This window comes from Lithobates pipiens, unplaced genomic scaffold (genome assembly GCF_037356315.1).
Source record: "Lithobates pipiens isolate NorthernLeopardFrog02 unplaced genomic scaffold, aLitPip1_a1.2 Scaffold_10, whole genome shotgun sequence".
NCBI classification, from domain to species: Eukaryota; Metazoa; Chordata; class Amphibia; order Anura; family Ranidae; genus Lithobates; species Lithobates pipiens.
Window position 1 is genome coordinate 51,142,136 of NW_027507686.1, and position 12,272 is coordinate 51,154,407.

Consider the following 12,272-nt stretch of genomic DNA (forward strand, 5'->3'; position numbering starts at 1 on the left):
TGTTAGACAGGTTAATTTGGTTGTCTGCGAGCTGGTGGTAAGTAGGCTTTGGTTTTTTCCCTGGGCATTCCCCAGACTTTGTTGTTACTTGTTTTTTACACATATCATTTTGTTTCATACAGATTGCTTTTAAGCACATGCACTATTTAATTTTAGTGTGTATATTAGCACTACACCATAGTTTGTAGACTCTATAACATTACATGCGCTAATTTGGGTTATTTTTACCAAAGCTATGTAGCAGTATATATTTTGGTCAATATTTATTAAGAAAAATTACTAATTTGCTAAATTTTATGACAGAATTAAAGAAAAAGGCGTTTTTTTCACAAAATTTACGTTTTTTTAAATTTATAGCACAAAAAAAAAAAAAAAACCCACTAGTGATTAAATACCACCAAAAGAAAGCTCTATTTGTGTGAAAAAAGGATGCAAATTTCATATGGGTACAGTGTTGCATGACTGAGTAATTGTCATTCACAGTGTGAGAGCGCTGAAAGCTGAAAATTGGTCTGGGCAGGAAGGGGGTGTAAGTGCACTGTATTGAGGTGGTTAATCTAACCAATGATGCTGAGCAGCCAGGACACAATGGGGTTGATATACTAAAGGAAAGTAGACTGTGCACTTTGCAAGTGCAGTTGCTCCAGAGCAAAGAATTCCCAATCAAATGCAAGTAAAATAATAAAACAGCATTTTTGCTTGCATATGATCGGGTGATGGAAGTCAGACGAGCTTCCCTTCATTTACTAAGCTCTGGAGCGAACAGCCTATTTACCTTTACTAAATTAATCCCCATAGCTTCATTCATTTCTGTGGTACTAGGCGCCATACCGACAGCATCATCGAAATTAATTACATTAATCCAGGGTGGCAGCATTCAGGGTCACCCCAGCATTCATAAGAACCAGCCGACCTGCTCCACCTCCCACATGTAAGGTAGGATGGGGGACTGAGCACTTTGATGTGAGGGAGCTCTGATGTGAAAGGGGGCTTTGATGTGAAAGGGGGGCTCTGATGTTGGGGAGGTTGGGCCCTGATGTGAATGGGGTGCTCTGATGTTGGGGGGGTGGGCTCTGGTGTGAAGGGGTACATTTGATGTGAAAGAATGGCTCTGTTATGAATGGAGGGGCTCTGATGTAAAAGGGGGGCTTCTGATGTGAGAGGTGAACTTTGGTGTGAAGGGAGTGGGCTCTGGTGTGATAGGCGGGCTTATGATGTGAAAGGGGAACTATGATACAAAATGGAGCTCTGATGTAAAAATATAATCTGATATAATGGGGGGGGGGCTGTTTAATAGGGGGGGAGACTATGTCGTGAAAGAGGGACTTCTGATGTGATGGGGGATGTCTAATTTGATGGGGGGGGTCTGATATGAAGGAGAGACTATGATGGGAAAGGAGAGACTTCTGGTGGAATCTGGGGTTTCAGATAGGGGGGGGATTCTGATGTAATGGAGGGTTTCAGATGTTAAATTGGGGCTCTGATATGATGGGGGGCTTCTGATATGAAGGAGACTATGATGTAAAGTGAGGGTCTTCTGAGGTAATTAGGGTTTCTGATGGAGGGGGCTTCTGATGTGACGGGGGGTTTCAGATGTGAAATTAAAGCTCTGATGTGAAGAGGATTTTCTGATACGATGGGGGGCTTCTTATATGAAGGAGAGAATATGATGTGAAAGGGGGGAAACTGATGGAATTGGGGGTTTCTGATAGGTGGGGCTTCTGATGTGAAGGGGGGGTTGCGGATGTGAAATGGGAGGGCTGATATGATGGGGGGCTTCTTATATGAAGGAGAGACTATAATGTGAAAGGGGGGACTTCTGGTAGAATCTGGGGTGTCTGATGGGGGGGCTTCTGATGTAATGGGGGGTTTCGGATGTAAAATCGGGGTTCTGGTGTGAAGAGGGGCTCTGATATGATGGGAGGCTTCTGATATGAAGGAGAGACTATGATGTAAAGTGAGGGACTTCTGATGTAATCAGTTTCTGATGGAGGGGGCTTCTGATGTGATGGGGGGTTTCGGATGTGAAATGGAGGCTCTGATGTGAATAGGAATTCTGATACCGCAGGGGGCTTCTTATACAAAGGAGAGAATATGATGTGAAAGGGAGGAATCTGATGGAATTGGGGGTTTCTAATATCAGGGGCTTCTGATGTGAAGTGGGGTTGCGGATGTGAAATGGGGGGCTTTGATGTGAAGAGGGGCTCTGATATGATGGGGGGGGGGGGCTTCTTATATGAAGGAGAGACTATAAAGTGAAAAGGGGGTTTTCTGATGTAATGGGGGGGTTTCGGATGAAATTGGGGCTCTGATGTGTAGAGGGGCTCTGATATGATGGGGGGGCTTCTTATATGAAGGAGAGACTATAAAGTGAAAGGGGGGTTTTCTGATGGAATTGGGGGTTCGGAGAGGATGGGGGGTTCTGCTGTGATGGCAGGTTTTCTGATGTGAAATGGGGACTCTGATTTGACGGGGGGCTTCTGATATGACAGAGAAAGACAGTGTGAAAGGGGGGACTTCTGATGTAATGAGGGGGCTTCCGATGTGAAGTTATTTCTTTGACAGTGTTTATTCATTCATTTCAATTTTGTTAATTTATCTTTAAATCAGTTTTTTTTAAATGTGGCTCTTGTACTAAAACATTTGGAGACCCCTGCCCTAATCTAACTAACACTAAAAAAAATAAAATTTTGTCTTGAGTTATACTTTAATGATATTCCTGAAAATCCTCTGTTCCCATAATATAACACAAGGTCGCTGATCAGTCGCTCTCCAGCAACGTCCTTCGTTGCACAAATTATTTTTGGTTCTGTAAACGACTTTTAGGATCTCTGGGATTAAAAGTTACCCGAGCAGCTGAACCCAGAGAGCACAGGAGTGATAGCAGGGAGGCGTGCACAAGGGAGGGGGCAGTCAGTGAAATCCAATGCTGCCTTTAATGTGCATTGTATTGTTGGAGAATGCTGCTGCATGTTGCTGGGATGATCAGTGTGAGCCCCCAGCACTGAGTCCCACTTCCACTACCTGCCAGCATCAGCCAGCACTGGGCACCTTCCATCCACTGCATGCAGAGATGCCACCCGCCCCATCATGAAAAGGATACCCTGCCTATTGCTCTGCATGCCCTTTGGAGCGGAGTCAGGTTTGCATGCTTTGCAGAAGATGGATTACTTTGTCCTGATCATGTGGACCTTACCTGTCACTATACTCAAATGCACCTCTATGCCATTCCTGACAATCCTATGGATTGGAAGCTTAGATAAGGCAGGTCCTCTTTTGTACAGGTCATCACCGCCAACTTGTCCTATACTGATCAATCACTGACCTCATCTCTTCTTGTCTTTCAGACACTTCAACTCTATTGCCTATGCTGTGTGTCATTTGCAGCCACGTTAACTGGTAGCAGTGGGATGGGAGCGTTCAATCAAGGTGAGTGCAATCCATTTACATTCATTTGCTGTAGTGTAGTATACTTTGTCAGTATATAATGTTTTTAGCTTACTCCGAAGGACCCATCACACACGGTACAATCAAGTTTAGATGTACCAAAACGACGTAATATAAGGACCTACCTAATTTATCGAATTAATCTCTATATATTTAGGCAGGCTCTTGTATTACGTACTTGTTGGTAGATTTAACAGTTCAGCAGGAACTGGCTGGATTTCAGTCCAACTTTGGCTGTTGCCTGCTGAACTGGCTGAATTTCCATCAATTTCCTAACGATTGACTCCTCTTGAACGGGGCTATGGGCTGGTTCACATCAAACCGCGGTGCAGGAAAGGCGCGTTCTGTGTACATTTGTCCGCACCACAGTTGAACGTGCTTCCTTTGCAATTTGCATGTGGGTGCCAATGAATTGTTAAAGGCACCCCAAAAACATAGAGTTTGCAGTTTCTATGTGGTTTCGCACAGTGCGTTCCAAAAAAAGTACTGCTTTCCCCACTTTATCCGCATCCCAGTGCGCTTTGCCGCTCATTCAAATGAATGTGCTGCAAAACCGAACTGCAAAGGAACATGCCGGAAATGTGCACTTTTGAACATGGTTGTGAACCAACAATGTTGGTAAATCTTTTTTTGATCAGTGCCTGCAACCAATTGGCTGTAACTCTGATCAATGTATCCTGACAGTGGAGGAGTCCCTGCTGTCAGAATACAATAGTGCAATGAGGAGGATTCCTCCATCTACCTAATTTTTGTGGATGGATGAATCCGTTTGTTTTCTTTTCGATCAGCCCTCTGGCTGATTTTAAAAGAAAAAAAGATGATCCATGTATGGCTGGCTTAACAAAAATTGTATAAGAGATGATCCATGTATGACCAACTTATCAAAAATTGTACAAAGGATGGTCTATTTATGGCCAGCTTAACAAAAATTGTACAAAAGATGATCCATATATGGCAAGCCTAACAAAAAAGGTACAAAAGATGGTCTATGTATGGCCGGCTTAACTAAAATTGTACAAAAGATGATCCATGTATGGCCGACTTAACATAAGTTGTACAAAAGATAATCCATGTATGGCTGGCTTAACAAAAATTGTGCAAAAGATGGTCCATGTATGGTTGGCTTAACTAAAATTGTACAAAAGATGATCCAAGTTTGGCCGGCTTAACTAAAATTGTACAAAAGATGATCCATGTATGGCCGACTTAACAAAATTTGTACAAAAGATGATCCACATATGGCCGACTTAACATAAGTTGTACAAAAGATGATCCATGTATGGCCGACTTAACATAAGTTGTACAAAAGATGATCCATGTATGGCTGACTTAACATAAGTTGTACAAAAGATGATCCATGTATGGCCGACTTAACTTAAGTTGTACAAATGATGATCCATGTATGGCTGGCTTAACAGAAATTGTACAAAAGATAATCCATGTATGGCTGGCTTAACTAAAATTGCGCAAAAGATGATCCATGTATGGCTGGCTTAACTAAAATTGTGCAAAAGATGATCCACGTATGGCTGGCTTAACTAAAATTGTGCAAAAGATGATCCATGTATGGCTGGTTTCATAAAAATTGTACAATCAGATTGTAATGTGTGGTGAGCCAAGGTCATAGTTTTCATCCTTTGCAATGTACACTAGACTACAGCAACCAATCAACTGTGAGCTTCCTGTAGCCAGAGAAGTTATGAGATGATTTATAATTAGTTGTAGGAAATAACTGCACATTGTCCATTGTTACTATTACTAACTTTTGCATACAAATTATTTTTATAGGAAAATGTGCCAAACGCTCAGACCGATTTACATTTATTTGTTGTGGGAATGCACGCCTTAACATGCACTTTACCCCAACAAACAACAACATGCATTGATGTTTTGCTGTGCATTCATTTTGAATAGCACCTCAAAACAGTAAGGAGACACACATGCATCACAACATGCTGCAACGCTTGGCAGTGCACCATAGTTCCGTGTTGCAAAATTTAGTGATATGTTCAATTTCTGGCACAATCGGTGCTTCGAAAGCCCATTGAATTGAATAGGCTACCTCATTGCAACAAACGTTAACACATGACTTACCAGGCATTGACCCACGTGCATTAACGCACCACACAATGTAAATAGGCCCTAAGTGTACTCCTTAGCAGCAACAAAAGCAAAATGCAACCCAGAAAACATTGGGTTCCTATGGTATTTGTAGCTGGCACGTTTTACTAAGTACGGACTAAATTCCCAATGTTTTGCATTAAACCTGTTTTGGGGGCTTATGTATGAGAAGGAGCTAAAAGAAGAATGTCTTGTCGCTTGTAGCAATTCATGAGTCACGGCTTCAAACCATAGACTTTCAGAATGACATCTGGAAGCTGATTGGTTGGGCAACAAGAATTGTTCTTTGCATACTTTTCATGCATAAACCCCTTTGCGTGGAGCGAATGTGTAAGTTCACACTTGGGGGTCTAAATATAAAACAAGCACAATTGTGCAAATTGGCCAAGAACAAATGTTCTGTAAGCTATTTTCTCTTCTGAATGTTCTTTTATTATGGGCAGTAATTAAAATTATGCATTATGACCACTAGATGGAGCTGAGAAATATATAAAATAAATCTATCTTTGTAAACAAGAGATGTACTTTTACAGTTGTAGAGAATGCTAGAGGGAATAAGCAATTAGGTTTAACTAAACTGTGAACTTTTATGTATGCTTCTTGTCTTTGTTATATCCTCTTCCTCATTTTTATTATTATTACTATTGTTATACAGGATTTATATAGTGCCAACAGTTTACGTAGTGCTTTTTTCAACATAAGGGCAGACAGTACAATTAAAATACAATTGAATGCAGTAGGAATCAGAGGGCCCTGTTCCTTAGAGCTTAAAATCATTTGCTGTAACTGAACATCAAATGTAAGATTGAAATGCCACATCACTGGTTAATAGTCCAGACACAATTTTACCCCAGTATAGGGTCTCTTTATAAATAAAAAAGCGCAATCCAACACATTTCAGGGGTCCCAAGAAACTCCCTTCATAGGGCTGTGTAAGAGCATTCAGTGTTTATGGCCTGAATGAAGGGTTCATGTTCATTTTTAGGTAGTGAGATAGCAGGCAAAGGTTTTGTCAGCAGCTCACCCTTTACCCCCAATTCAGTCCATATACATTGTTTCCCATTAAAAGCCCAGAGTAAGGGGGCATCTTTGTACCCCTGAAAGACAATAGCTTCTTCTGTTTAATTTTCTCCATGACCCTATACTGTAATAAAATTGTACCTGGACTATTAATCAGTGGTATGAAGCTTAAATATTACACCTGTACCACAAACCAAGGAATCTGCCAACCCCAGTACCCAGGTAACCTATACCGACACCATTATAATACTATTAGATAGCAACACCAATAGGACAACCTCAGGGTCCAGCACTACCTGTCCTAAAGCTAATGCCCGCTGTTGCCTGGCATCACAGGGCTGGTCCAGGCTTCGGAAGGATCCTAAACCATATTGTTGGGATTGAGAGCTGGCTCCGGCTCTCAGGGCTTGGCTGAGATCCAAAACCAGCTGCACCCACCCCTTCTCCTGCTTGGCACACTAATGAGTGTTGGAGGGTCGCTGACAGTCACCTCTCTCTGCTCAGAATTGACCAAGATCTGAGCGATCGGTGGTTATGTGATCACTCAGTTCTCTTGCTTATAGCTGGCATCACACTCCAGCATAGAAGTATGTGTGTTTTTTTTTATTTTTTAACCCCATATTTCTCCTTTAAATGTAAAGGTGGGCAGAAACACAGAATTTTCTGGATATCAGTTCCTGAATGGCATGTTAACTGCTCTCCTAGTGCAAAGAAAGTTAGATCCAGCCCAGATAGCAAGCATTTGTGCTGCAAGTTTGAAAATTACTTGGTAAGACTTGGTAGGCTTCCCAAGTTTGTTGCACAATTGCAGCAAGTCCCCATTCCATGACAACTTTCTTCACAAACATTCTGCAAGTCTGTTGCAAATCCTGGTTCAATTATGTTGTGTCATAGTCATCCCACCACAGGGGTCGCTGTAGCTAAATTTTCATGCTGTAGAATTGCAGAGCTCTTGCTGTAGACTCACCACTGCAACTTAGCTCTTGCTAGAGACTTGCCACGCAAATTTGTTACAAATTGGAAAAATGTCAACTAGAATTTGTGCTTCAAGTGCTCTGCAAGTGTACAAGTTGCCAGTAAAAACGTGCAGCAAGTTAACAAGCGTTATAATTCAACACTGCCACAAATTTGTGGCAAGTTACCCTTTCTATCTGGGAGTGATTTCAGTAGTCCTTATTTTACAGCAATACCCCACTTTTGTACTAGATCAAAATTCTCCAATAAGAATCTCCAGCCAAAAACCTTTTTCTAGTTTTGGATAAAGTGAAGAGAGGTTAGAAGAACCTCTATCAGATTGTTATTGCTGTTTGGGACACCATTGGAGAAACTTCCCATTCTTGTGACATCCATGTCACCAGCACAGGAAATGAGAGGAAATCTCCATCAAGGATGTGGTCAGCAAAATACTTTTTAGTAGCATAGCAGACGACTAGAACCTCCATCAGTACTGGAGACTCTCTATTATTAATTGCAGGTATTGATGTAGCACCAACAATGTACACAGCACTTTAGATATTTATTGTGCATTCACATCAATCCCTACCTTCGAGGAGCTTACAATTTACTGGCCCTAACTCACAATACAAGGGCCAATTCAGACTGCAGCCAATGCACCTACCAGCCTATTTGGTGTATGGAAGGAAACCCAGCTGAGCACTGGGAGAACATCCAAACTCTATCTGCATAGAGTCATGTTTGGGATTCAAACCACCAACCCTAGTATGGCCAGGTAGAAGTGCTAACCACTAAGCCACTGTATACTTCCTGCTAAAGCCCAAATCTGGGAACAATTAACTTACTAAGGTTTAAACACTTAAGCTGGCTATAGATGGATTGTATCTCAGCCTGTTCAGCAGGGACTGGCCAAGATTTTATCCATCTATGGGCAGGCTGGTTGTACTGAAGTCAATCCATCGATAGATTTCAGAACCTCCATCCTGTTGGATTTTTTGCATGTGAGTCCAGCCGGTGGCTTTAGGTACCAGCAGTAATCATTGTATTCTGCTGGTAGAGAAGGCTTCCCGCTGACAGAACACATTAGCTCTGTGGAAGGGATTTTCCCATCAACACTGATTGTGTTGATGAGGGGATCGAGTGATTTTCTTTCCTTTAACCTGTGGTTGAAGGAAATAAAATGACATAATCTATGGCCAGCCATACACATTCTGTTTCCTAAAAAGCACCCCCCCCTCCCCCCACATCATACAGGCATTTTTCTACTTTAGAGCAATTTGGTTGTTTACATGCTGAGGGATGTACAGGGGTTGGACAAAATAATGGAAACAAGTATGGTAAAAAACGAAATCATTATCTAATATGGAGTTGGACCGCCTTTGGCATCCAAAATGGCCTGAATTCTCCTGGAAATTGAGAAATATAAGTCTTGGATGGTGGATAATGATACCACTCTTAGTGCAAAAATCCGGGTCACAATCCTGCGCAACGTCCTTTTGTCTCTTTCGGTCGGTTGACCACGTCGACTGTGTATGCCGTCATAACCTTTGATACTGTACATCGTGACACCGCAAACAAAGTGGCAACTTCAGTCAGGCCGCGTACACACGCGGGGACTGTTCGCCCAACTTTGTCCGTCAAACAGTTTCAGCGGACAGTCCGCTCAAAATTAGCATGGACGGACTTGCCCACACACGACGAATGAACAGTCCGCTGAAACCGTGCGCGATGACGTGAGCGGCACGTACGACGGGACTAGAAAACGACGTCCTATACACTGCAATGCAAACTTCGGCGTGTAAATCCTTTCTGAGCATGCGCGGAACTTAGTTTGACGAACAAGCCTACACACGAGGGGACTGTTCGCTGAAACAAAGTTTCAGCGGACAGTTTTTCGGAATTTCCGAAAAAACTTTGTTCAGCAGACTGTCCGCTGAAACTGTCCGCTGAAGGCCCACACACGAGCGGACTGTCCGCCGAAACACTGTTCAGCGGACAAAGTTGAGCGAACAGTCCCCGCGTGTGTACGCGGCCTTAGAGAGCCAACAGCTAAATGGGCACCAACAAGTTGCCCTCTTTGAAACTCGGTAAGCTCTGACATGACTCCGTATTACTAGCAGGGAATGACGAAAGGGAGGCTTCTCACCTGTAGGTAGTAGTCTCATCATACAACGGAAGAAAAAGAATGTTACATTATTTCCACTTTCAACGCGAAACGTATGTATCATATTCTTGTCAAGCCCCTGTACCATGCCTGGCCAATACCCCTGGACACTGGAAATTATTATAGTGGATAGAGCTACTGCGGTGATCTCCACTTGCTTCAGGTGCCAGAAGAAAGCTGCTGGCCTGATGCATTCTGAACATAGGAGGTTAGGTGTTCAGCATGGGCACCATTCAGAGAATGTTTTATATTTTCTGAACTAATGCAAACTGTGGTCTGATTGGACAAGGTGGTGATCATAACGTCACACTGATCCACCTCTCCACCTTGTCAGCAAGGGATCCAGAAGCAAGCAGAGATAACTTAAGTAGCAATGTACCTGTCTTTTTTTTTTTTTTTTGCCCGTGTCCCATTGCAAGATTTACCTCCACTTCCGTTATCAGCAGACACAAAGATGGGGTGAGTCCCCCAAACAAGCAGAGGATGCTTGCCATTTTCTCCATGAATGCAAAGCATTCTCTGATTGGTTGAGGTAAAGAGTGTGACGTCACCATTCCCGATTTGTTCATTCCCCGACTTAGTTGGTATGGGCGAAACACTTTGGTGGGGATGGGTCAGCCACGCCTCTTGACCATTGACCTCTGGGGACCCGCCTGCTGACCTTTGACCTTTGGAGGAGGTCCCTTTTCCAATTAAGGAGGAGGTCCCTTTTGCAAGTATGGTATCCCTGTACATATTGATATTGGTCTACTTGGATCAATGTAACTATGTAAAAAAAATCCCATACCTGGAATTCTTCTTTAATGATGGCAAGATGGAATGCTTTGACAAATGATTTTTCAGAATTTCCATACAAACGTTCAAACTAAATTCTACTGGTGTATGCTCAGATTTAGTAACTTCTATGCTTCTGTCATAACAGGTTCTCTTTAAATGTAATTAATTAATCAATACAAAAGCGAAATTTAAGCCTTAGGCGATTCCACTGGCTAGAGAGAACATGTTACACCTGTAACCCGTTCCTGGCTTGTCTAGTCATCCCTACACTGTCAGGAATAATTTACTGCCAGGTTTAATGACTGGGCCTCACGGTGGGGCTGTAAAGGCCTGCTTTCCCTGTGAAATAATGAATTAATGACAGGTTTCCTGCATGCTATGCACAGCACACAACGATGTTGCTAAGGAATTCTCCTCTGCAGATGTTGTTTCCTGTAGAGCCGGTTTGGAGAGCTCTGCTCTTCATTAATTTACCCGAGCATTGATTTAGTGTGAAGAACTGATCACTAGACACATATCCATGTCCTAAGATGCTACATACATAATGGCCACATGTGTCTCCCGAGCTATGTGTACTGTCACATCTGCTGCTCTTATTACTCACAGATGACTCGTCATAGAAAAAGCAGGAGAAGGTCACAGTCAGGGAAACAGTGATTACAGGCTCGTCCCTACAAGTCTTCCAGTAGAATTTCACGGTGTCATTCCAAGACCACTGGAATCTCAAAGAGAGGACAATCCCTTGCAACCAAACACCTTCCCAAAAAATTATATTAGCATATCGTGTATTTTAGGCACTTCAAAAAAACATTCTCTTGTAGACATCCAAAAGCCATGAGACTGCTGCTAGGCATTGCCATCTTAGATGTGATGTCAGAAGCCCCAGGAGACTCGGAGCTGTCATTTAAGTCACTCTGTAGCAGTCTTTCATCTTTTTTCTTCAAAGGAACCCTTAAAATATGTTTCAAGTCTTGGGGAAACCTTGCTAAAACAAATTCATTGTTAGTCAGTGGGGTACATGCCTCTTACATTGGTGGCCACTGGGAAGAAGGCTCCCCCTTACAGTGGTGGTCACCTGGAAGAATGCTCCCCTTACAGTGGTGGTCACCTGGAAAAATGCTCCCCCTTACAGTGGTGGTCACTGTGAAGAAGGCTCCTCCTTACAGTGGTGGTCACTGGGAAGAAGGCTCCTCCTTACAGTGGTGGTCGCTGGGAAGAAGGCTCCCCCTTACAGTGGTGGTCACTGTGAAGAAGGCTCCTCCTTACAGTGGTGGTCACTGGGAAGAAGGCTCCCCCTTACAGTGGTGGTCACTGGGAAGAAGGCTCCCCCTTACAGTTGGGGTCACTGGGAAGAAGGCTCCCCCTTACAGTGGTGGTCACTGGGAAGAAGGCTCCCCCTTACAGTGGTGGTCACTGGGAAGAAGGCTCCCCCTTACAGTTGGGGTCACTGGGAAGAAGGCTCCCCCTTACAATGGGGGTCATTGGGAGGAAGGCTCCCCACTACAGTGGTGGTCACTGGGAAGAAGGCTCCCCCTTACAGTGGTGGTCACTGGGAAGAAGGCTCTGCCTTACAGTGGTGGTCACTGGGAAGAAGGCTCCCCCTTACAGTGGTGGTCACTGGGAAGAAGGCTCTCCCTTACAGTGGTGGTCACTGGGAAGAAGGCTTCCCCTTACAGTGGGGGTCATTGGGAAGAATGCTCCCCCTTACAGTGGTAGTCACTGGGAATGTTCCCACTTACAGTGGTGGTTAAAATGCCACCCTTACAGACATGCTATGCCAAATGGTGTC

At 43.4% G+C, this 12,272-nt stretch overlaps 1 protein-coding gene across 2 annotated transcripts in view; it reads left to right on the top strand.

The window, feature by feature from the left end:
* The first annotated feature begins 3,000 nt into the window (after positions 1-3,000).
* The window catches only part of ADAMTS18 (ADAM metallopeptidase with thrombospondin type 1 motif 18), a 153,256-nt gene continuing 143,984 nt past the window's right edge, over positions 3,001-12,272 (top strand). Inside the window, exons 1-2 of one of the 2 annotated variants that reach the window (XM_077454708.1) lie at positions 3,001-3,264; positions 3,348-3,429. In XM_077454708.1, the coding sequence (XP_077310834.1) occupies positions 3,091-3,264; positions 3,348-3,429 (256 nt within the window). In that variant the 5' untranslated portion in view covers positions 3,001-3,090. The other variant, XM_077454699.1, reaches the window with a different exon arrangement.